The sequence below is a fragment of the Pseudochaenichthys georgianus genome, chromosome 14 (genome assembly GCF_902827115.2).
Source record: "Pseudochaenichthys georgianus chromosome 14, fPseGeo1.2, whole genome shotgun sequence".
Classification (NCBI taxonomy): Eukaryota; Metazoa; Chordata; class Actinopteri; order Perciformes; family Channichthyidae; genus Pseudochaenichthys; species Pseudochaenichthys georgianus.
In genome coordinates this window covers 24,530,904-24,556,769 of record NC_047516.1, presented here as the reverse complement: position 1 = coordinate 24,556,769, position 25,866 = coordinate 24,530,904, and the positions used below count along the sequence as shown (strand labels likewise).

The 25,866-nt window shown below is 43.4% G+C and overlaps 2 protein-coding genes across 3 annotated transcripts in view; one reads left to right on the top strand and one right to left on the bottom strand.

Moving 5' to 3' along the window:
• nectin3b (nectin cell adhesion molecule 3b) overlaps positions 1-18,090 on the top strand; it is a 29,747-nt gene extending 11,657 nt beyond the window's left edge. Inside the window, exons 6-8 of one of the 2 annotated variants that reach the window (XM_071205472.1) lie at positions 8,206-8,350; positions 10,438-10,540; positions 16,211-18,090. In XM_071205472.1, coding sequence (XP_071061573.1) covers positions 8,206-8,350; positions 10,438-10,540; positions 16,211-16,390 — 428 coding nt within the window. In that variant the 3' untranslated portion in view covers positions 16,391-18,090. Of the gene's footprint in view, positions 1-439; positions 4,697-8,205; positions 8,351-10,437; positions 10,541-16,210 lie in introns of those variants that run through there. The other variant, XM_034098699.1, reaches the window with a different exon arrangement.
• A 964-nt stretch (positions 18,091-19,054) lies between these two features.
• rtn2b (reticulon 2b) lies at positions 19,055-25,866 on the bottom strand. The gene is made up of 7 exons (XM_034098716.2): positions 25,737-25,866; positions 23,783-23,990; positions 22,973-23,111; positions 22,710-22,779; positions 21,911-21,957; positions 21,552-21,610; positions 19,055-21,466 (listed from the first exon to the last, which is right to left on the bottom strand). Exons 1-7 carry the CDS (start codon positions 25,747-25,749, stop codon positions 21,364-21,366), a joined length of 639 nt encoding a protein of 212 aa, XP_033954607.1. The 5' UTR covers positions 25,750-25,866; the 3' UTR covers positions 19,055-21,363.

Genomic DNA, 25,866 nt, shown 5'->3' with positions numbered 1-25,866 from the left:
ATCATACAAAAACTCACTTTGTTTTGTTGGCTGCCTTGGTTACAATACCTATTCATTAGTGGTCGAAAGTGACAGGTATATTCAGACAGTATGAGAAATGTAAAGAGTTTTTTTACGTTAAAACATATTGGCAAAACGTACAATACAAAACTGAGCCTGATAATAAGCATAATATGTCCCCTTTACATTTTTTAAACTGTACTAAAATAAGATAAAGGAAAGATGAGAATGTTCTTTTTTTTATGTTTACCAATTATAAAGGGAAACAAGACTGAAGAGTTGGCAAAGCAAACGCTACTGTGATCTCCATAGTTTACTAGTGGTAGTTGATGTTTTGTAAACCTATCCCTACTTAGTGAAATGCTGATGTAGTTGGCATTGACATTCTCTGCTTCTCTGTCTGTTCATACTCCCCTCTCACCCTCCTCCCCTCCATTAGATCCTCCCACCATGCCTTCCACCATTACTGCTCCTGTCCTTACTGGCTCTGCCTCCTCCACCTTAGTCGATGATCAGGGACATGTTCTCTTCAGCTCACCCACACTCGAAGCTCTGCCTGAGAGTAATCTGGGCTCCATAGTGGGCGGAGCTGTGGGCGGGGCCTTGTTCCTGATCCTGCTGCTGTGTCTGGTCGGTGTGTGTTACCTTCAGAAACAGCAAAGCTTTCACGGGAACTACTACACCAAGCAGTACCTGGGCCCCAACGACCTGCAGAAGGCCCCCACGCAGCACGAGCTCCACCCCCCCAAAGCCGGCAGCAGTTCTCACCGCCAGGACCACGACCGAGAGGAGTGGGGCGACCGCCAGCTCAAACAAGAGCGCGACCGCCGTCACCAAGGCAACAGAGAGGAGTATCCCTCTAACGGCTACACACGGGCGATGAGGGAGAGCGGCCACCAGGACCAGCAGCAGAATCAGCATCGTGAACCCACTCAGTTCTCGAGTCCACAGCAGGCCAGAGGTGCCAGACACCCTCGTTCCCCTAAACCTCGGGGAAACGGCTCCCCCTACCTGTCGGACGACTGCTACGACAGCGGGCCGGAGGGGGACTATGTCTCTCACACAGACGGCTCCGTCATCTCGCGCAGGGAGTGGTACGTTTGACAAGCCGCCAGCAGGAGCAGAGATATGGCAGAAATCAGAAGGTTTCATTCATCTCATTATGAAGAAACACGTTTTTTTTCTCTTCTGTACGCGCACGCACACTTCTACTAACCTCAATTCTGTAGTGTCCTTTGATTTGTTTGAGCGTCCTGGTCGACACTTGAGACATTTAGTATCTGTACTTGACGTGGACGGACTGTGGACTGCACGGCCAGTTTGACAGTCAACATCTATATGCCAACAGAAGTCAGCATGTCTCTAGTCTATGTGTGTAGAGACTAAAGATCATGATGTATGTGCTGTCTCTGCCTTACTACATGGACTGCCAATTTATTTAGCATAACTAATGACTTTCAGTTAAGCCGAAGCCTTTGGGGCTAACAGATCACATATGGTTGTCGTATAAGAACCTTTTTTTGTTTGTTTCTACAAAATCAGCCTCCTCAGGCTATGTAACACTTGCTCATTTATATTTGTATGTGTTGGTATTGCTTGCTCGGATTTGTTTAAAAGACATGTGACCTCTGATTATAATAGCTGGAAGTAAATCCATCAAATTCAGAGGGTCGCACGTCCTTTGTCCAAACCCAGTAGGACACAGTAGAGGCAAAGGTTTGTTTAAAAAAAAAAAAAAGAAAAAAAAAAAAGATTTATTACACTAAGAAATCTCCATGACTAAAGACCTCTCGACACTGATTAATGAAACGTATTGCACTGCCTTTTGCAAAACTTTATACTAGACGACCACATTGTTTGTTTTCTACAAAAAAGGTCTTACTGTAACTTACTGTTGTTGGAAACTTGTTAGCTTAAGGAATTGACCACTGATGTCATGTTAATGTCCTTTGAAAGTGATGGCCCAGAGTGGGAACCTTAAGAGCATTTTTACTGTACCTCCTCGGCTCATCTTAAATCCCCAGGAGGGATGCATACATGGAGGGAGGGCAAGCAAGGATGTCTGCATGAATGAGGCACAGTCCGACAGATCAACAGACTGGCTTTATCAAACAGTCAAGCCTTGATATCTTCAAGTTTAGATAAGCTGGGATAATATCATTTAACATTTGTGGGATTTTTGTTTTATTTGTTGTTGTGAGTTGTCCTCTTTATTTAGCAACAAACACATTCTCCAATTGGCGGTTAAGTGTTTGAGTGTTTGCACTCTGGCACCGACCCAGGCCTCCTGGAAATACAAGAGTGCTATCAGCAGGGGCATTGTTGAAGCAGGCTACAGTATGGCAGCCACCATACACTGGCCTCCCAGTCACAAAGTATTTTGTTACATAAAGAAGTGATTCAAGAGCGCAGCTAGTACACCCGACCTCTGCCACTAATTTCACTATCCTCCGAGTAATCTGTAGAAAAATACACAACTGTGTTACAATCACAATCTGACGCATTAATAGGCTTATTGTGTGCAACTGCACTAGTCACGCTCGCCAGTTTTTTGTTTTTAAATTCAGCATTTATTATCACTATCAGTATTGGAATATAAATTATGTAGAGGAATCAGGTCTTCTGTCATGGTTGAGCTGGCAGTGTGGCCCATCAAAGCCACAGCGCTCCCCACATGGGACAGACTACATTCTGTTGCACTAAACATGGAATAGTTCATTCATAGTTATATAGAGTATCTATCCAATAAAACAACCTGTGCTTATTTTTTTTCTAAAAACAAAAAAAGGATCATATCTGGATTTGCAATTCTGCATTAAATTATAAACCAGCCACATGTGATGCTCATCATGAACATAATGTGGCAGGACCAAGTACTGTGATTGAGCTGAGGAGAAAGTGTTTCATTGGGCTATAGAGCCCTAGTAGTTCAGGTGTCAAACTTAGATTAAAGCTTTAGATATAAAGATACATTTCAGTTTGTGTACGTGATCAAAGACACACATCTTTTGGCACATGCACCTATTGAGGAGAGAACATGGAGGAGGTCCAACAATCTCCTTCATGTACACTAGTGTTTGTGAATACATGCCAACTTTAGTAGTATGGTCACCTTTACAATATTTGCTGCCAGATGCCAAATATTTGTTGTATGTATAAATATGATGACAGACTCACATAAGTATTGCTGACTAGCTTACAACTGATTTAGTAGCTTATATAAAAGATTAACGTATCACTGTTGTATACAGGGTCTTGTAGCCTGATGGAAGTTAAAAGATGCTTTAGGCCACTTTAATATTACAGTAACAGTCGTCAACATGGGGAATTTGTTATATTGTTATGAAACCTCACTAATTATTTTTCAGGGTGTACATTTTGTGCAGAGAATATGCTGCGATTCTGATAGCGAGAGATTTGATACTAGAGACGATGACCCCAGTACAAATGTTTTTCAACTGTATCAAATGCTGAGCAGTACACCATTTATTTTCATAGACGGAAGCTTCCCTTTTTATTAATTGCCTTAAGTTTCAGTTGACTCCTATTGCATTAACATAATTCCTCACTTACAGTCTCTGTTGCCTAAAACCTTTTGGATAATCTACCCTTTCTGTATTAGGAGTAGTTCCAATGAAAAACAGTTTACAGTGTGGATTGCCGAAAAAAAACCTTGTTTCTGTAAACATGTTGTTGCTGTAAAGTGTCTTTGATGCAATAACTCAACGTCCACAAAAAAAGAAATCCATCCCCTTTTTATTGATGTCAAACTCTGAGAGACTCTGAAACCCTGGGTAAATCCAAAACGATCTGCTTTCATCTTTACAGCTAAAGTAAGGGAGAATCTGTGTGTCTTTTGTAATTCGGGTGACCCTGACACTGTAATGGTCCGAAATGAAGTGTACAATTGACAATTGAACTAGAAGAAAGGTTTGGGAGGTTATACGTGGTGCTGATTCCTGTTCCTTCTGCTCACTTTCACATCGAAGCGGGGAATAACAGGAAGCACAGCCGCCTAACCCCGGGCCTGGGTTTGCTTCTATGCACTAAAACGGAAATCCCACTAATCGATATACTATTTTTGCTTGGCTCGTCAGTTTGCAGCCCCGCACCTGGTTTAATGAAGTTTGTTTGTACTGTGACATTTTGTATTGAGATGAGTCATCAATATCTTTACCTTGAGAAATGTCCTTCACTTTGGGTTGAGAAATGCAACTAGTGCCTTAGATACGTAGATGAAGAAATGTTTTATTTTTATTGTTTGGATGTAAGAACCTGTTTTATTGCTCTGTGAGATTAATTTGTTGCCTTTTTTGTTTTCTGCATACTGTGTGTTTGGACTCCATAGTGCCATATTACATTTTCCACCAACAGTTATTGACAGAATTTATCTGCAAAACCTAGAGGCATTAAAACACACACATAAAGACGATGCTTGAATTTAAATGTCAAATAGTAAAAGCAGGTATCTGTCAGGGGTTTTGGTTTCTGTAGAGTTGTTTAACAGGGTGAAGAATGAACTTACATTGTCAATGAAAAGCACTTTGTGGGCATGTTTGTTTTTTGTATATACAGAAGAAAAATGTAAAGTTTCTGGAAGGGGGGGGGAAATATTTATGTCGGTGACAACAGTGGAGCATTATTTAGTCAAATCATTTTGACATACTTTAGTTCAATAAAGCACCTTAGCACCTGTGAGTGATTTTCTCTAGAGGATTTTTGAGCTTACCTTTACACACACTGCTCAGTCTCAGCCTCTTTGTGCTTCTATAAATGACATCATCTCTAGCTCCCTAATGCTGCAACTCCCCCCCCCCCCCCCCCCCTTCCAACCCAGTGCGACCATGTGGGACGCTGCACATGATGTAATTCAGAGTCCTCATTACTCCTTAGTATCCCAGTATGCTGTAATAACATTGAGCTGTTCCTCTCCGCTGGTATTTCTTCAGTGAGGGGAGACCCCGCACCTTTTTTTTTCAGGACAGAAAGGCCCTCCACTCCAGCTTTGTAAAATACCCCCCTGCCTGTTCCTGTTGTCTACCAGCTAGTAAAATTAAACGCTGAGTGTTTGTCTGGCCCAAAGTCCCCTCTCACCAGCCCATTGACTGTCCCCATGGCAACCAGCTCATCTGGAGCTGCTGGAGGCTGTCTTCCTACCTGGCCACCAAAAGCTGGGGGGGTGGGTGTGTATTGCTGAGAGTTTAACTGTTCTGCTGTGAAGGCAGAGCTGAAATAGGGTAAATTAGCTTCTTGAATTGAAAATGGCCCATTATGCCCTGCTGCACCACACAGAGGACACATCACACTGACGTGACCTTGACACTGGTGGGCTCCAGGTCCTCGAGACCACCATTTCCCTCTCAAGATTCTTTTTTTTTTGTTATCTTCGGCTGACCTCTCTGCCTTCTACCGATCTCATCATGGTCCCAGCAGTTGTCATCCTGACCTTGAAACAGGGCATGCTCAGTCTGAGAAGACATGCAGGAGCAGCTCGGTAGTAGCAACGATGGATTTGTTTGAGACACTGGGTTTTGATGATCAGTGGGTTTGCGTTGCGCCTACCACACAACAGTTTCCAGGGATACTTTTCACAACACACAAAGGAGTGAGGGAACGTCTCAGGCGGCGCAGAGGGATGCAGCGCTGACGCCTGTGCGAGAGAGACTTTGATATTAACTCCCAGGCAGAGGTGGGAGCACATCGTCAGCATCACAAAGCTGAACATATTGAGATAGATGTCAGAGAGACAAGATGACAGACCCCCTACCGCTCTAACCTCCCCCCACCACCATTCTGCTATTCTACCAGCATCTGCTCCCGGCGGGGTCTTTTGTCTGGCCAAGAGAATGACCCTTGACCCCGCTGTTAAGATGTTCGGATGTGGTGGGGGGGGGGGGGGGGTTGTCTTGTCATCAAACGCTCCCACACATCTCTTCAGGCCACCAAGGTGTGCTGTGTTTAATTCATGATGAGCCCGTCTGCTTCGCTGACCTGGCTGAGTACTTTTTGTGGCTTCACTTAGTGTGTGTGTCGGTGTGTCTGAGGGAGTAGGAGAGACAGAAAGAGCCTTGTACTGACTTGAGCCAGATCCTAGTATGAGGACAGTTGATCCACTACTAATCCAAACCCCCTCCAGAATAAATATTTAAACCAATGACCTAATAGGAGAACAACATCTAAGCAGTTTTGTATATTTCTTCCTGTATGATTAAACCCCCGATGTGCTCCATGCGTGTAGGTTTAAAGCACTTTCATCCCTTGTCACATTATGAATTTCTGCGAGGAACGTCTGTCACCAGGCATTAAAGCATGCAGTTTGATGAACTGCATTTTTAAAGGCTTTTTGATCCACTCAAGAGGCTCTTGTCATAGTTCAGCAGCCATCAAAGGTAATCGAACGGTTGTTAACTGTTAAAGGACAGCATGAAGGGAGATGACAGGGGGAGGGGGAGAGCTCAGAAGTCCCAGCTTGTTCAATCCGCATCAGAATTGAACTGTTATTTAGGATTCTCATCTCAGCACAGTTATTGATTTTGTTCACCCCTCACCTTAGCTTAATCAACTGGTTTTGTCCACCAGTGTCACCTTTTGTCCTCCAGTTCCTTCAGTGTCCCACAATCACAGTTTTACACATTACTGCTGAATGGCCAAAACTCGCTGCTCTCTGAGTTTAATGCATCTTAATCACAATTAATCCTAATCCTCTCAGTGGACAACATGGAGCGTATGCAAGCATATGGTCAAACAAAGCTAATTCTGCAGATTTTACAACTCGAGACACGCAAAAGACATGAAGAAGGACAATGTAAGGACATGCGTAGATGGATGGAGGTGAGGGGAATAGAGCTTAAGGGTGCAGAATCTCCAATTGAACTAAATTCAGCTGCAGACGCCCTATCCCTAGGCCTACTATGCATATTAATTATAGCTGAACATTATCTACTTAGACTTGCTGGTAACGTGTTTAAAATAATAACTTAGTTTGATAAACATTTGACATTTTTTAAATGTACATTTAACAAGAAGCTAGCAAGCAGTTAGCTTAGCAACCACGTTTATAGTTCAAGTATTCTGAGGCTTTCATAGTTCCTTTTAGCATCCGTGAGCCCCCTCCTTTCCTCTTCAAAACGAGGAGGAGGACAGTCCTTGAGGAACAGCAGACACATGATGACAGTCCCCAGAACAAACTGTGCTCTAGTTAACAACTCTCACATGTTGCCGGTTTAAAATGTTTTGTTGCATTTTAAATGTGAAGCCTCAGAAACACACACAACGCAGCTTTAAAGACTGAAAACACTCTTGGCCTGCCCTGTAGGCGATGTGTCAATCTGAAACCATAAGCTTTTACTCTCCTGGCCTGCTGCAGGTTGATACAGCATGCCCTGTCCGTCATCCGCAGGATTGAAACTGATGTTGCTGTCACTCTCGTTGCCTCTGGGGGACAAAGGTTGCACAGAGGGTCTGCAAAATGTTTATACTAGCAGAGCATGCTTCTATAAACAGAGTGCTACAGGGATGATGCTTTCTTTGTAGAAAAACCCGGACGTTAGCATCGCCAAAAAGACAACTTTTTTTATTTTCTCTTTTGGCTTATTGCAGAAAGTGCGTAGCAAAGCGCACGTTTTTAGACCTACGCGTCTGCATGCTATTGCCAGAATACGCTCACACTAAAAGCAATGGCCAGAAGTAAAAAGCTAATGCCAGGCTATAAACAAACTACACAACAGTTGCAGGAATTCAATGTCACAAGTGTCAGTCAAGTCTAGATAGTAACCTTCAGTTTTCAAAAATGTGCAAACAACTTTCACGACACTTGCCACCTGATGACTTCCTACCAACTAACCATTCCAGGTCAATGCCTTTCCGTAACTATAAAAAAACTATTTGAAAATAATGGATGAACCTAAGATTAATAGAAGCTTTCAAAGTTATCGCGTATTTTATGTTGTAAACAATTCTAAATGTATTAAGCTTGTCTTATCCATTGACCTCATTTCAGGCATCTAACCAAAAACCCATAAAAAAAAAAAAAATAGACTCCATTGACTTTGAGAACAGACACCCGGAAGTGCAAAAATGCCTATTTATTATTTAAAAAAACATTATTAGGAGCTACACTTTATTTCCAGTGTTTGTCTCTGTCCCTTGTACATGTTCACATCCCTGTGTTAGTGTTGTACTGAAAGTGTCTCTACTCTACCTCAGACCAGTCCCAGGCAGAGAGGTCAAACTCCATCGTGGTTGCCGGAGCCGTGATGGGCGCAGTCCTGGCTCTCTTCCTCATCGCTGTCTTCCTCATCGTGATCCTCACTTCTCGCAAGGCCCCGCCGCCCGTTTTTGCTGACAAAGTGTAAGTCTGACGAATAATTCATGGTGCAGAACATGGTCGTCTGGTTAATTAATGACATGATACCTTGTGAGGGGGACTGAAGCCCATCAGAGGGTTCAGAGTGGCTCCTTCACTCTGTGGAGAGCAGGGAGCTGGAGGACAAGGTGGAGCGTTGCCACATAATTGCTGTCTTGGCAGAAAGCCCTTGTCCTATTTTGTTCAGTCTGGACCTATAGTGCACCCGCACTCATGTTAATGTTAGGGCCAGGAAGAATAACTTTGATGTTGAATTATTTACAGAAGGAGCCACAGTCTGCCAGAGTCCTCTGACTGACATTAAATGCTGTCAGCGTGCATTCCTTATTTTTCTGTCTCCAGAGTCCATGTTTTGTAAAATTAGATCAACTCTTTACTTTCTGTGTCTTTATACTGTTGATAAGCCTCCTTCCTGTTACATGCAAATCACTGTTATAAACCTGTGGTCCATATCTGCAAGGTCGCAGGTTGATCCCCTCATCCATCCCTGTTAGTGTGTCATTGAGTATGCTCACTAAGGGGAAACACAGTCACACACATCGAGCAAGTCTCTAGGAAGAAGGCTGAATAATTACTACACAGGTTATCTCTGTAGCATTTAATTCAGAGGGCTAAATGCTCCCAAACTACAGATTTCAAGTCAACTGCAAATAAGCCTATGATGATGAATGCAGAAGTGAGTGAGACTGATTGGATATACAAGTTGCATCTTGTAATGGGGAAGTACAAAGAGGGAAAAATGTTCACACATGGATTATTATTGTTTTATCTAAAAGGATTTTGGATTAACTGTTGTATTCTCCTTCTGCAATGTTATATTTTCTCTTATTGTCCTCAATTAAAGTACTAAGAAAGCATTTTTTTTTTCAATACTCCATGCATATTGTTCTTTTGCGACCTAATTTAAGTGACAGCGCATAACTCTGACTGAGTTTCAACCTGACTGATTATGTGTCAGTGATAATAGGCCACCTTCACACTCTGCTGACTGGCAGAAAACACCCTGATCTGAGGGGGAAATACGTTGTGCGCGGGCAGCACACTGACACTACAGGATGGCGTGTTGGTCTGTGGTCAATGACACGACAAACTTAGCATCTTAAGTGTGACCGTGGTTGGAAGTCCCAGTGGGATGCCCGAGGGGGGGTGGGGTGGGGTGTACAGGCCTCGTCCCCCTCCTTCATCACACACAGACGTGAGTGCAGGACAGCATGTCACTGATCTGGACTCTCTACTATCCCAGGCATGAAAGGGAAGGGCTGCATCAAGTGATATACAGTGGGAGAGAATCAATGCCTGTCATGACATCATGTTATGAATGGCCAAGGTCACTTTCTAGGTCATATTTTAGTAGTGGAGGTGGAGTTCTCTAAATGGGAAAACGAGTCTTATTTAAGCGTCTTAATTAAGGAACTCGCACCGTGAGGGATTTCAGAGCAGATGTCAGAAGTCTTCCAATTTAATAGTGGAAGTCCATAATCCTCATAGCCATGTTTCTTAATACCCTCAACCATATTTATTTGATTTTTCTTGCTGTTTTTCCCTTTTTTGTGCTGTTTTTGAAAAATATTTTATTCTGAATATCAGTCAGAGTACTCCTGGTTACATAAAGTTTACATAACATGTTCATAATTAATGTTTGTATGCTACCATTAGTATCACTGAATACCATATCTTAAAGGAGCACTTGTGTTTTAGCATTATACTTCCATAAATAAAGTGAACTTGGAAGATACTTATTTTCAAAATAATGGTCCAAAGGACGACGGGTCAGGCTTTAAAGACTCTTCCTCGAGTTTAATAAATAAGCTTTCTGTTATATATTTGTAACTTCAAATCCCAACCCGAGATGCCGATAACATCATCAGGATGATTATTATTATTATTATTATAAGTCAGAAAGCAGCATTTGAGTAACAAGCAGCTGCTCAAAAACCTTTTTTCAGAAATGTAATTTTCACCCAGCACAAACTAATAATGTTCTTTCTAATAGCACAGCTTGTTCTTTTAGGTTTCTGTCTGTTCTCAAAAAATTAAATGTTTATTGCAATTTCTTTTTCTCCGCTTTAAAGGATTGACCTTCCTCCGACACACAAGCCGCCCCCTCCCTACTCTGAGAGAGCGCCGGCCATCCCCCTGGGGGTCCACGCATCACAAGTGGCCTGGCTCTGTCAGGTAAAGCCCCGCTCCCTTTCATAAGGGCTTTATCATCACGTTGGTGCATCTGAATCATCACATACTTATCATTACACCACCAATATGAACTCTTGGTGAGATGACTGCTGAGTCACAACAGGAAGGAATAACAACCTGAGCCATTCCATTATCTGTTTATCAAGCAGAAGGCCTAATGGCTGTCCTCATTTAATATGTAGCATGGTTTAATTTTTAATTTGTGTGCTCAGCTCACCTCCAGCTATCATAAGCCTGCACTTATTTTAGTCTCACCCACAACTTTTCCTGTTCTCATTCATAACACTCCGTTCGATGTCTCACTATGGGATGCGCCTCATCGCGGAGCAAACAGAAGCATCAATCTCATTACGACAATCCTGATTTGCTGTTGATCTTGATGTCAACGTCAGGGAATCACCCCCTATAAGTAGCTTGCGCTACAACGCATGCGTCATTCAAACACCTCTTCTCGCTTCAGAGCACATCTCTATAGTAGCCGGACAAGCTTAACGGTCCACAGACTGAACCCAAATATAACCATTTCGGTCGACGGGCGCTCGCCGGCTACTCCTTCTGCTTTGCAGGAAGACGGCAATACTAACGCCAGTTAGTATTGAAATCGACCTCGCCGTTCTCTTCCCCGGAAAGTAAGGTAGGTCTGATTTTTTTCAAGCTAGCAACACACCTGTTGCTAGCTCGCTCCCTCACTATCGACACCACGGTAGCGAGGACGTTTTTTCTTTTCTCTCCTCCACGGAGGAGGAAAGGATTAAAGGAGCATACTGTCACACCAGTCAGTATTCTCCGGGAATAAAAGACCCACACCGTCCTTTTCTCCGGATTAAGGACAAGGTGGTAACACCTTTTTCTACCAACTTACCTGTTGAGAGCGGGTCCTCTTCACGCCACGAGGCGAACAAGATGGACGCCTCTCTCCCTCACACCAGAGGAGTCAGGGACTCGGTGGCTCGACTCTGCGGCTGTGGGTTGAAGAACTCGGGCACAGACACACACCAGGTCTGCTCGTCCTCCCTCGGGCTGGAACACGCCCGAGGCGCTATCGACAACCCCGGCTCGTGCGGACATTGTGTCCGCTTCACCGTGAAGAGCCTCCGCCGACGGCTAGCACGCCAAGCTAGCCTGTCGGAGCAGGACCCCCCCATGTCCACTGACCCGCCGGCCAGCAGTCAAGACGCGGGGGCGTCCGCCGCAGAGAGTGAACCCCTCTCCGTGACGGTCTCGGGCTCATTATCTGCGATGGCTGCAGAACCGGAATCCCGCGCCCTGGCAGGCCGGGACCCGGTGACGGCAAGACACGCGGGAACGGGACCCCACGCTTTACCGAGCTGGGGCTCCCGGTTAGACCTCACCATGGTCTCACCCGCGGAGGATGTCCTCGAGCTGGACTACAATGAGGACGCCTCAGTGTTCCTCCTGTCCGAGTCGGATTAACATGAAGAGGATATCTTCGTGTCACCAGCTCAGGCTGCAAAGCCTGGAGCGAGGGCTGCTCTCCCGGGCGATAGCACACCAGCTTCGCCCTGTCTGAGCATGGACCTGCAGGCCGTGTGTTAACGCGCCGCGGCCAGACTCGACATCCCGTGGCCTGAAATGGCCAAGGAGACCTCCAGGTCCCGCTACGAAGGGAAACATTTTCCCCAAGCAGCGCGGACGAAGAGGCAACTCCTTCCGGTCTTCCCGGAAATGTTGGATGAGGTGTCGGTCTCGTGGAGAGACCGGCCCTTCAGCAACAAGGTCCCAATCCAGGGTGCCTCCTCCCTAGACTGTGACGGAATGGAGAAGCTCGGCCTGCTCCGCATACACTCTGGACGAGATGGCAGCGGTCACGGACATTTGTCTCCGTGTCCAACGCTGCGCCGTCCAGGCCACGGGCAAGGCAATGGGGATCATGGTGGTGCAGGAAAGAGCGAGATGGCTCAACCTCACCAACCTCCCAGACCGGGAAAAGGAGGACGTGCTGGATATGCCCATCGTTCCCGAGGGAATTTTCGGCTCCGCTCTCGCCTCCATGCAAAGGAGGTGTGAGTCGAAAAAGAAGGAGGACGAGGCACTCCACCTCTGCCTCCCTCGAAGGGTCCAGCCGCTGCCTTCGCAGCAGCAGTCCTTCGCAGCAGCAGTCCTTCGCAGCAGCAGTCCTTCGCAGCAGCAGTCCTTCGCAGCAGCAGTCCTTCGCCCAAGCTGCCTCGAACCCTGCTCGGTTTAAAACACCGAAGACGCAGAGGTCGCAGCCCGCCCCGAGTCCCCAGCCCAGGCTGGAGACGAGGGCAAGCTGGCCTAGAAATTCTCCGGTTCCGGCTGCAGCTCAGGCGCAGCCAACCCAGAATTTCGGCCAATTTCGAGGAAGAAGAAGCGAGCGGCGTGACAGCTCCTCCTTCTCCCCTCTGTGACAGAGCTTGAAGTCCACGGTTCCCCAGCTCTAAATGTGTTCCCGCCGCCTCGAGAGATGCCTCAACACCATCCTCAAGTCCGCACAAACACATGTTACACATTTATTGATTTTTCTGTCATAAAACATTTGCCGCTGACGCATCCAGGCTTCAGGCCGAGGGCGCAGCTCAAAAAAATGAAAAGAAAAACAATAAAACCAATAAACAGCCCGTCAACTGTTCCCCTTCTGAGAGCAGCTACGGCATCTCCTAAAAGGCGGATTACAGGCGGGTCTGTGAAGGCACCACCGCCACGCGCATGCGCAGTGCCGGCTGGGGCTTGAAAGGCACGGTGGGGATTGTCGAAAAGGGGCACCACTGTGTTCAGACACTAGAGGGCCCCATAACACAACAAATAGAGACTCAGAGGGGAAGAGACGTGACATCTCGACTGGCTCTAAGGAGCATACAGTGGAAGATGCTCACATCATCTGCTTGGGTTTTCAAGACAGTAACACGGGGCTACAGACTCCAATTCGCTGTCACCCCCCCTCGCTTCTCGGGCATTCTGCATTCGCAGGCCCGAGGAGAGTCAGCCCATATTCTGGAGAGAGAGATTCTCTCACTCCTAGAAAAAAGGGCTATATCTATTGTACCCGCCGAGCAGAGTCAGGGCGGCTTCTATTCCAAGTACTTCCTCGTTCCCAAACGGGGAGGGAACGGCATTCGGCCAATACTTGATTTGAGGGCTCTGAACAGATATCTAAAAAGATATAAGTTCAGAATGCTCACTCACACATCTCAGCTGCGGCTCGTGTGACAAGACGACTGGTTTACGTCAGTCGACCTGAAAGATGCGTATTTTCACATCCCAGTATATTACCCACACAGGAAATATCTGAGATTCGCATTTCAGGGGATCTGTTACGAATACAGAGTACTTCCCTTCGGCCTGACTCTCAGTCCAAGAGTGTTTGTACGATGTACGGAAGCCGCGATAGCCCCGTTAAGACAACAGGGTATTCGCCTGGCGACCTACCTAGACGACTGGCTGCTTCTCGCACAGTCGGAGCAGGAGGCTATTACACAGACAAGTGTCCTCGTAAAGCACTTGCTCAACCTGGGTTTCATAATAAACACAGAGAAGAGCATGCTGTGCCCCGCGCAGACTATACTCTTCCTGGGTTTACGCCTGAACTCGGTGCCCTTTACAGCCCGACTGTCAGCGGAAAGAGTGAAAGCTTTCAGCTTTCATCCTGGTCGTACGACTAGGACGCTTACACATGAGGGAGTTTCAGCGCTGGGTAGCCGCCTTAAAACTAAAAGTAATGGTTACTGTGAAATGCGTAATGGCACTGCGCCACTGGCTGCACCCGACTTTTCTAGTACGGGGCGTGCCTATGGGTGCTGTCCTGTCACGGAAGGTGGTCACCACGGACGCATGTCTGACAGGTTGGGGAGGTATTTATGAAGGCCGTCCGGTGAGGGGTCTCTGGAGCAGAGACCTCCAGCGGGCGCACATAAATTACCTGGAGCTTTTAGCGGTGTTCCTCACCCTAAAACGCGTTCTGCCTTTTCTCAGAGGACACCATGTCCCGTGAGGACAGACAATACGACTACAATATCGTATATAAACCGCCAAGGGGGTTTGCGTTCTCTCCAGTTACACATGCTGGCACGCAAACTGATCTTATGGAGTCTCCTCTCTCTGAGAGCGACGCACGTACCGGGTGTGTTGAACCTCGGGGCTGACCTACTGTCCAGAGGTGCACCACTTTATGCAGACTGGACTCTACATCCAAGGATTGTGAGCCAGCTGTGGGTGCGTTATGGTAGAGCCGCGGTGGACCTGTTCGCATCAAAAGAAAATGCTCAATGTCAGCTGTTCTTTTCGATGCGCGACTTAAACGCACCGTTAGGCGTGGACGCACTCGCACAAGTTTGGCCTTCGGGCCTTCTGTACGCGTTCCCACCCCTGGCTCTGATTCCCCAAACTCTGGCCAGAGTGAGGGAACAACGCCACACACTTATCCTGATAGCTCCGCACTGGCCCGCTATGTACTGGCTGGCGGAGATTTATCAGCTGCTGTGCGGGCAGCCATGGCAGCTCCCACTACGCAGGGACATACTGTCTCAGGCCGGGGGGGGGCGATCTTTCACCCACACCCAGAGCGCTTGGCCTTATGGGCCTGGCCCGTGAGTGGTACAATCTGATTACAGTGTGACATGAGGCTGACCCTGGCAGCTGCCAAGCGAGCCAGTGGCACTCATGCATTATCTGTACAGTCTTCATGCACTCGGTTCGCCCCAGGGCAAACAGAGTGTGGTTGAAGCCCAACCCTGCCTTTATCTTAAGGCGGTTGGTTCAGGTACCACATTTGCCATTGAGGCATCCTCCCCGCCACTGTATTTCTCCGGGGAACAGCGGCCGGATTTGCCGTGTCTAGCCCGTGCTTTACGCACGTACAGGGACAGATCAAGGGTGCTTCGTCATAATGACCAACCCCTTGTGTCCTGGGCTAACCCTTATAAGGGCAAGCCTGTTACTAAGCAACGGCTCTCCCACTGGTTTGTGGAGCAATTGCTTTGGGGCTCATACGAGTCAGAGTTCGCAGGCCCCCTCGGGTCCGCGAGCTCTTTCGACTCAGGGTCTGGCTGCATCCTGGGCTCTGTCCAGGATGTCTCCCATCCAAGACATTGGTGCGGCGGCGAGCTGGTCCTCGCCGCTCACTTTTGTCCGCCTCTTAACAGGCTGGACGTTCTGCTCCCAGTGTGACTCAAGCAGTGCTGGGCACCTGGTTGAGTCAGAGCTCTACCTGTTTCGAGATAAGCTCGTCTGACAATACGGGAGCTACAATTTCCCATAGTGAGACATCGAACGGAGTGTTATGAATGAGAACTATAGGTACTTACGTAACCCCAGTCTCAGAGTAACATGAAGTGAGATGTCTCACCAGACGGCCCTCCTTGCTATAGTGAAGCGAGAAGAGGTGCTTATTTTGAATGACGCATGCGTCGTGGCGCAAGCTACTTATAGGGGGTGAATTCCCTGACGCTGACGTCAATATCACCAGCCAATCAGGATTGGCGTAATGAGATTGATGCTTCTGTTTACTCCGCGATGAGGCGCATCCCATAGTGAGACATCTCACTTCATGTTACTCTGAGTACTGGGGTTACGTAAGTAACCTATAGTTTCTTTCAGGTCAATCACAAGAGTATATAAAACTATTTTGTCTCAAGAAAGAGCAGTCACGCTATGTTTTATTATTTTTTTAACCAGCGGAGTCGCAGGCCAGAGCACAGGCACGAGCTGAGTGACAGGCAGCCCCCTCCACCCGCAACAAGGCCGGGACCACCGGCAGCTCAAAGCCCCACCCAGCGGCTGTCCCGCCTGCAGTGGGTGTGTCATCAGAGTGGGACAGACCGGGTCTACATCAACCACCGAGAACACTATGTGTGACTGTCATACAGAGAGTCCAGGCTTCACCCTGAATCACTGAGCCGTCAATCCAGAGGAGGAAACAGCTGGCCGCCTCAGAGAGGGAGTGTTCCTCACACACACTTTCATTACCTTTTATTTCACATCGTTAAATGTTATTTGTCCTAAAGGATGGTTCAACGTTTTGGTAAATTAGTTTATTCGCTTTCTTGTTGAAGCTATAGCCAGGTGACACTTATCTTTGCTTAGTATATGATTTAAAATTACCTGCTACTCTCCGGTGATAAAAAAAAATCTGTCTACCTTTAACGGAGATTAAAGGGAACTCACCTTTTCAGTGCTTCTCCACATTAATTTGAGTATGTGGAGAACCCACTACACTACTATCAGTATTTTATCCAATATCATAATATTCTCATTAGAATACACCACTCCCCATTTGAATGTTTCAACCAATGGTGTGTGGTGCACCACATTTTTTTCACAAGCCAATCAGAGCACTCTTGGGTTTTTCAAGTGGGGCACTTAAAGAGACAGGCCCTTCAACAGAGCGTTTTAGAAACAGGGTGGATACAGGTATATTCAGACAGACAATGCAGAGGAAAATTATGATTTTGTTAACATTTAATCATTTAAATATGTTACGGTAGACAGAAAACAGAATGAACCTACAAATATAGATATGTGACCTTTTAAGCAAACAAGATTTAATGTGGTGATTTTAGAGGTTTGGTATGAGTATTTTGTTTTTCACCTTCAGACAGAGACACACGAGTTGTTTCCAACTGCTTCTAGTCATTCTGCTATGCTAAGCTAACCCCTTTCTAGTTTAAGCTTCATATGTACAGTACATTAAAGACGCAGGAGTGGTATCGATCTATTCAAAGTGAGTAAGTGCACTTCTTAAATGTAGAACTGCTTATTGAATTATTTGTTCTTATTTCAGATGTCCTTAAGACTATTTATTTAGTGTTCGATATCATTGAGGAAACAAGTTATGCTTTAGAAATCACAGTAAAAACTCAGACTATTTGCCCCTCAATCAGCTTGTGCTCTATACTGTACAAGTGTAGAAAGAAAACAGCTGATTTTTAGTTATCCAACAAAATTTGAATACTGTTTTTTATTTTATTTTTATCAGAGAGGCTACCACAGTGCATACATCTGAGACTCTACTCTCAGGCATATCACTAGACCGAACCCCGCAAGATCCAAACAGCTTAGGTCCACTGAGACCAAATGTACTAACTGCAACACAGACCATGAAGGGATTAAATTAGGTATTTCTGTCCCAACTCTGTGATGTGCTGCTGTAATGTTATGACTCAATGCTTTTTGGCAACTGTACAGTAGATTTTTAAATGAGTAAATGTAGCCTCTGTGTCAATGTTATTATGTAGAGTCATAACCTCTTACTAATCAGGGAAACAGTAGTATGAGATGTTTCTGACGTCAGTCCTTTTTATATATACATACTGTAGAAAATATGTAAACTATTATTTTTGTGGCGAGGAGCTGACGACATACTTCATATACTGTTTAATATGTTTGATTACCTGAATGATTGAAGTGCCATAATGATATGTTAGGGGTGTTCCCTCTAAGTTTAGTATGCTGTAGTTTTTTACATTTCTTTATTTTTTACAATATCATCATGAGCCACTTTCTTGTTTGATTTAAGTATTACAATTAACTAATAAATGCATAACATTTGCACCAGTCAGATATGATCTGTTCTTACTTTGTATAATCAGACTGCACTTCAAGACGTTGATGCAAAAGACTTCTGAAACAGTGAGGGGTGGAAGCTCTGAGTCACTTTATGTGGAAACAAAGGAAAAAGTCCTTGAAGATTTTTAAATGACGTGTGGAGGATTTTTGAGGTAAATTTATCTCAAGGTCACAGTCACATTGTGATTCTCACGACAGAGAGAAAAGAGCTGTTTCTAATACCAGGAAACGTGTTGTGTAGATAATGTTTGTATGGAGCCGACATTGCAGTGATGGTATACATGTTTGTCAGGATCCATTTATATCTGGGCATCAGTGACAGTCAGTGATCAGTGGGTTTCTTCTTGCTCTCGTCAAGAGGGTAGCTGACACTCTCCAAGAGCAACACCTAGTGGTCAAACATGGTGGTGCAGCCCCTGATGGTGAGTACTACACTCCCTGACCATATGAAGTAAATATGACCTTTGGCTGCTCTCTGTCCATGAGAGCTTCTTACTGTATTTGATTAACATTTGGTTATGCATTTAGATTATAGGGTAAGTAACTCACGTAGACAAGCCTAATTGATTTTGTATGTTTCTCAGACTAAAGCACAGGCAGTAATGTCAAGTGTAAAAGAAAAAAATCACAATACTTTCTCTGTAGCGTGGATTTAAACAAAACTGTTCATCATAATTGAATATAAAAAATAATAATAATTCGAATGCAGTGTTCAAAGAAGTATTAAGTTAAAGTACTTACCACATCTCAGAAATACTTCACAACAAAAGCCCTGCTTTTAAAGCTATACTAAATTAAAGATATGTAAGTATTATCAGCTAAACATACTTAAAGTATCAAAAGCAGTATTGTGCAGTTCGTTTTGTGTTTTTTTTCCACAAGACTTCGTCATATTAAATAAATGTAACAACAGTAACAGTTGACAAATAAATTAAAGATTAACCAAGCACCCTGCATTTTTACTAAACAACTTTTTATTGGGGAGCAACATAACAATAGGAAATTACAATACAAAATATGAAATACCTATAGAAATAAGTCATTCTACAACAAGAGATCAAAGTGGCAACATTAAAAGAAAAAACGCAGTTCGGTTTAAGCCCTCCTGCAACTCAGTTACAGCTAACACTGCTCACAGCTTTGGAAAATTACATTTTTATAGAAAATGTTGACCCTTTTTTTTCAATAAATACTGAAACTAACACAGACCTATTTTTAGGCTGGGGTTCATATTTTTTAATGACATTAAATAACATCAGTTATTTAAGACATGTTAGTATGACTGCTCTGCGATTTAAGATCTGAAACTCCGACCACTAGAGGGCACTAGTCACCAACATTAATCTGACATGCTAACAGTAGCTAACAGCGTACATTCTACTCTACAGGCTCAGGTTTGGCAGCTAAACCCGTACACTGGGCAGAGTGAGGGATAAATAAAGGAATAGTACACCCCGAATTTAAATTATACTCTTTCTCACATGTCTCACAGTTAAAGTATTTAAAAGTTTTGATGACAAAGTCACAATGAGGGAACATTTATCAATAAGAGTAGGCTATGGAGGAAAAGTCCACACATGTTTAACTGTTCACATAGGCCTACAATGCAGCGCTCACTGAAGAGCCACTATTGGAGATACATTAAAGGCAAATCTCCATCATAAATATATATTGACTAACTGCTACACAATTTAACAATATATATATATTGTTAACTTGTGTAGCAGCTTTCAACGTGTCCTGCAGCACCACTGGTTGAATGACTCATGCAATGACAATGTGAAAATCGCTTTCTCTCTTTAAGGTTTCTTCGACCTTTTTTAATTGTTTTTGTTGTTGTAGTTTTATCTAATTAAATGTCCTCTTAAGGCAGGTTATAGTGCGACTGGTTTACACTATTATGCAACTGAAACAGGGTATCTGGTCATAGCTATTTATAGTTATGTACAATGTAAGACTCATGTAGGCAACTTAACACTAACCAAGGTGATGTACAATTTGAAAAAGTAAAAAAAAAAGATTTTGGCAAGCTTAAAGCAGCTACAATCAATATGTTAACATTAAAAGTTGCTTCCAGTAACAAAGCCATAGAAGTATTTAATTAGCCCTTCAGAGCATTTTACTATCTTTCAGCATATTGTTTTAGCTTACTGACCACAAGTTCATTGTTTCGATTGGGAACAAAGCATAGCTAAAATATTTAAATAAATATTATTTTTCGTGGCAAGAAACCATACTCCAAATTAATGATGCATTGTTTTGTGTCAGCTGGAAGCACCAACAAGTTAGCATTCACAAGTTAATTGATGCAGCTTTTAAAATGTTAATGGGCTTGTTTACTGACATTTTGTGTTTGTCAATAAGGACGTGGTAAAAAGCAGAACCCAGCTGAAATAGTAGTGAATATCTATCCACAGGCCGACACAAAACATGTGTTGGCCTGTTAGTGTTTTAACCAGGAGGTGAAATATGAGAGCAGAAATAAAGTTGTCCTATCTGCAAATTAATTAAAAATGCTTCTGTTATGCTTAAATCAGTCCAATTTTTATTTACCGCTGAGTTTAAATTGCTCTCACTTCTTTTGTTCCTGTACTTTATATCTTTAATAACTAATCTGCCCCATGAGCAGCAGCAGGTCAGTTTTTACCTGATTAAATGCAATTAGCATGAACAGCATATGACATATGTCCTCATTATTTCTCATTAAACTCTTATAAAAGTTGCAAGGTGTTGCTTTTTAAAAAGCTTTTTAAAATATATCTAACTTAGCAAGCAAAAAAAACATTAATGTTAATTAATAGCAGCATGTCAGATGTATTCTACCGAGTTTACAATTTATGGTGCTGCATAGACATAATGAGAGCAGCAATAATGCTTCGGTGGTTCATTATGAATAATTCTGCAGTTCAACAGGAACATGGAGCTCCCTGTAAAAATAGACCTGTTATCAAAGAAAAAACACACAGTGGTGTTCTGCCCCTGCTTAGAGTATGTGAGTGTGAACCGGTTATATTAAACATTGCCGACAAACAGCATCTCAGTAAATGAAATTCTTCTCCTCATACACTTCCACTCTTTCTTTGTGAGTGAAGGGCAGCTTTGTTTCAGCTGTCAGGATCAATTATATCTTGCTTCTATTAATGAACATCATGGTGGAGAAATGGAAATGAGCCGGCTCTCAAAGCGGCCCCACAGATGATGTAACCATTCCAACATTTTCCGAATCCCAAATCATGGGTGCTTTCAAACACTTGACCAACCAGTTACTTTGCCTTGGCTTTCTGTTTGGGAGCCGGTGCAGCTGCAGGGGCAGGTGCAGGTTCAGGAGCAGAAGAGGGTCTCACCTTGTGATACATACTGAGGAAACTGCAACAAAACAGCAGCATCAACAACATAAAGATGGTCATAATTTGTTACCATGAGAACATTTTGCAAATAGAAGGTAACTTACAGGTCTTTGATTTTCTTTACAAAAGCTTTGACCGCTCTAACCATCCTCCTTAAACGCATCTGTCAACAAAATGATACACGGGTAAGAGTTTAAAGCTTTTCTTTAACTTTTGTTTATGTGGTGAGGAGTCTTTTTCACCCTGGACCCGAATATTCAGCCGGCTGGGTATGTATTTAGTTTGCAGATGTCCATCACATGAGAGGTCAATAAAGGTATTCAGAAACACTCTACACAATTTACATGTATAAATTGTGTTACTAGTTTATCACCATTATTATGTTTTGCTGGAGTAGGCCTACTGCAGTTTAGTGAATGATATTGATTATATTAAAAAAAAAAGAAGAAAAAAAGGAACTTACCTTGTTCTTTTTGTACAACAGAGGAACGGAGAAAACAACGATCACGGCTGTTAAACAAAGACAAAAGAGAAACCATTTCAGTTCCAAGGTGTAGGTTAATATGGAAGCACTGAGAGGCAAAGGAGGGAAGAAACATCTGGTGATCCATTTTAATCGTCTAATCTTAGATGATTCATCTACTGAATAAATGACTAGAAGAACAGGAAAAAATAAAGCTTTTGCCAGGATCATCTTACTAAGCTCCCTAAATAAATCATCTGTGAAATAGGTCAGGATGAACGCTTCAAAGGTGGAAGTTCACTATGTTGTGTTTTTCTAATACTCATTTTGGCCACAGGAGGAAAAAGTGCACCACTACCTTATTATCTTAGAATTAAAAGCATGTCTTCTTCTAGGTGTACTACACAAGGCCAATATATTAATATCAATATAAAACATTTTTAGTCAAGACATGACAGATATGTAACATAACTTGCTAACACAATATATTTACTTTGTATGTACCTTAAGGCCTTTCAGAGCTTCCATATCTCATTTAAATGTAGTTCTTATTTGAATTATATGGCACACAACCCTCTCTAAGCAGAGTGGGGTTTTGGATTATGGTATGACACTCTTTGGTGTCTTCGATGTTGAAACAGGACATTTTAAACTTAGTTTTCTCTCTCTTTTCAGAGTTTGATTCTTTAAACTATGTCTATGATCATCCCCAAGTAGTCTTTTCTTTTGCAAAGATCTCACCAAACTGTAATCATGGCGTTGGCAGATCAAAAAACCCTATTGGAATCAAATAACTCACCAGTTATCACCAGAGTCAGGCCACTGGTAAAGACCCCAACATAAGTCAGCAGATACAGGAGCAGGACGAACTGAGAGAGCACCGGAAAGAAATGTTGATAACAAATGAGTCCCTTAGAGTGATTGTGAGAACAAACACCCTTCATTAGCTGTGAAGTTGAGCAACGCTCCCAGACATGCTGACCTGTCATCGTACCACTTTCAGGTTTTATGATCAGTTTGTGTTCATACATTATTATCATTATTTTATCCTCACACTCTGACCTTAATGGAGTCCATCACGCTCTCAATAAAAATCAGCCGTTTAATTTCTGTGAGGGCAAATGCGATCATCAGGACCACCTCCTCCACTAGCATCACTGTCTCCCTGTCTGTCAGAGAGCTGTCATGGTTCAGAGACAACCTGAAGCAGAGACACATACACAAGCCTCAGAAACACACATAATACAAAACTATCAAACAGAGGTGATGTTGGTTTTAGGTTGGATATCGACAGTCATTCAAGCCTTATATATTGTCATGAATATGAATCAGTTTCTTTGAAAAGTATTTTTAAATAGCTTCCATGTCATGTGACCGAGCGACTTCGAATCATTGCAGCATTGTATTACAACACTGGATGCCATGACTCTTTTTATTTGACCCTTGTTCTTTTTTAATTCAAAACTCTAATAAGCTTCCTTTTAATGAGACCGTGTGACTCAAAGTCAATGCAGCATTGTATAACTTTACTTGATGGGTAGGATACACACATTTTCTATTGGGTTTCAATGTTTTTTCAACTTTATATGAATATTGAATACAATTCAGCTCTTTTATTGAAAAGTATCATATTTGTTCAATACACTCCAGGTTCAGGTGTATTCATCTTGTCCAGTGTAAAACAATGCTGCATTGGTTTAGAGAAACCGGGTCACATGATATGGTAGCTATTGAAAAAGAATCGAGACTTTTCAATTAGTAATGCCTTTAACACTACATGAACCATTCTAAAACAGTATGAGAATTAGGTTTGAAGTTAAATGTATCTTGATAAAAGCATATGTGGGAATAAATCAATGTTAACAGACTCACTCGAAGGGGTGAACCCCGGGGTTCCAGCGCAGCAGCTCCAGCAGTTTGTAGTAGAGGCGGAGGGTGAAGGTGACAGCCATGACACCCAGACAGATGTGTGAGATCACGGTGATGGCGCTGAGCTGGAACAGACTGGCCAGACTCATCACCAGACCTGTGAACACCACACCGGTCCTCCTCAACTTCCGCCAATACACCAGATCAACGACTGCAGAAGAGGACGCACATGACAGGAGCAGAAAATGAAATGAATTACTGATGATGCGTGATTGTCAGAGGGAAAAACTGTGACAGAGATGTGAAGTTTGTAGATCATCTATCCTCCATACAAAGTCAGGCCTTGGACCGTTAGATATGGCACATAGTTGTGGCAATCACAACTCACAAATCACATTTGTATTGTATACATATAGATTTATTTGGACACCAATTAGCCACCAATGTGTGATGGCAATCCCTTCCATATTTCCATTCCTCAAAGCATTGCAGTATGTTGATTGCATTTTTCTTTGAACCAGGAAGTAAATAACAACCTGTCGATGCATGTGTAAAAGTTATGGTCATAAAGAGGCTCAGACTTTGTTTTATTTAGCTTCATATCAGTCAAATCAAATGCCTATGAAGCTGACACCATTTGAACCAGCAGTACGTGTATTTGATACCAACTCCATATTTAAAAAAACAAAACAGAATATCTTCTATCTTCCTTTGTTTATTACAAACAGTCTCACGTCTCTCCCTCTGTACCAGAGAAGCTTTACTTATATGGAGGTAAATGAGGGGAAAATGTACACCAGGTCATTTAAATAAATACATTTTGACATTTACCTGCTCCTTTGTGACACGTTGTCTATATGGCTTTAAAAACATATTGTTCTCTATTCAGTAATACCTATTTACATTCAGTACAACATTGGTCATTTCTAAAATGGCGTACAGTTCATGGGACTGTGTTGAGAGTAAATCGTGCCTGTTCAAATACATCCATAGAAGAAGCATCTTGTTATTCACCTCCTTCCTTGCCGGAAAATATATGTTTTTAGGAATAAATGTGCATCTACACAAGTGCATTTCTTTGAATGATGCACTTTACACATGACTTAATGAATTATAAATAAAGCAATAAGCATGCTATGATTCACTGGTTATGAGATCTTCAAACTCTAAGCTGTTGAATGATCCTCCCTGCCTATGATAATCTTAAGGTATAATCAATTTAAAACAAACACTTAAACATGTATACATCAATAACAAGTTGTCTTCATTAAAACAATTTACTAGCAACTGAGTCATGCATTTACACACACACACACACACACACACACACACACACACACACACACACACACACACACACACGCGCACGCACGCACACACACACACACACACACACACACACACACACACACACACACGCGCACGCACACACGCACGCACGCACACACACACACACACACACACACACACACACACACACACACACACACACACACACACACACACACACACACACACACACACACAGCTAAACCAGCAACATATTTTCATAATCAGGCACCATTACTGTCACATCTATTAAGTAATTTTACCAGCATGGCATAACCTGATCCTGATGCCAAAAATAAAATAATACGAAATAAATACCATCTTAAAATAGCGCTGAAAATAAAACACTTATCAATCTTCTATTCTTATGGGACAAACTGGACCTTTAAGAATGAAACTAACAAACAACATTCAATCAGCGACAGGCTCTCATTTAGCTGAGTCCCATCTGTCTGCCGAATGAAAGACATGCAGGACTCAGTATTTGACTGGTCATCCTGTCTGAATTCACACCTGCTCAGCAGAGAAGGGAAACTAAACTTTCTCTCCCTCCTCCGCCGGACAACTGCCCAGCTCCCTGTCTGCTCTGATTCACTCTACTTAAAGCTGTCACTGTTTATTTCCTTACCTTTGGTGGCCATTTCAGCGACGATCCTGCTTGCTTTCCCCTCTTCCTTGAGCTCCCACTGTTGGCTCGCACCCCAGGCTTTTTTTGGCCACCCCAGCTCCGTCAGCAATATAAGGCCTGGCTGGCCTAA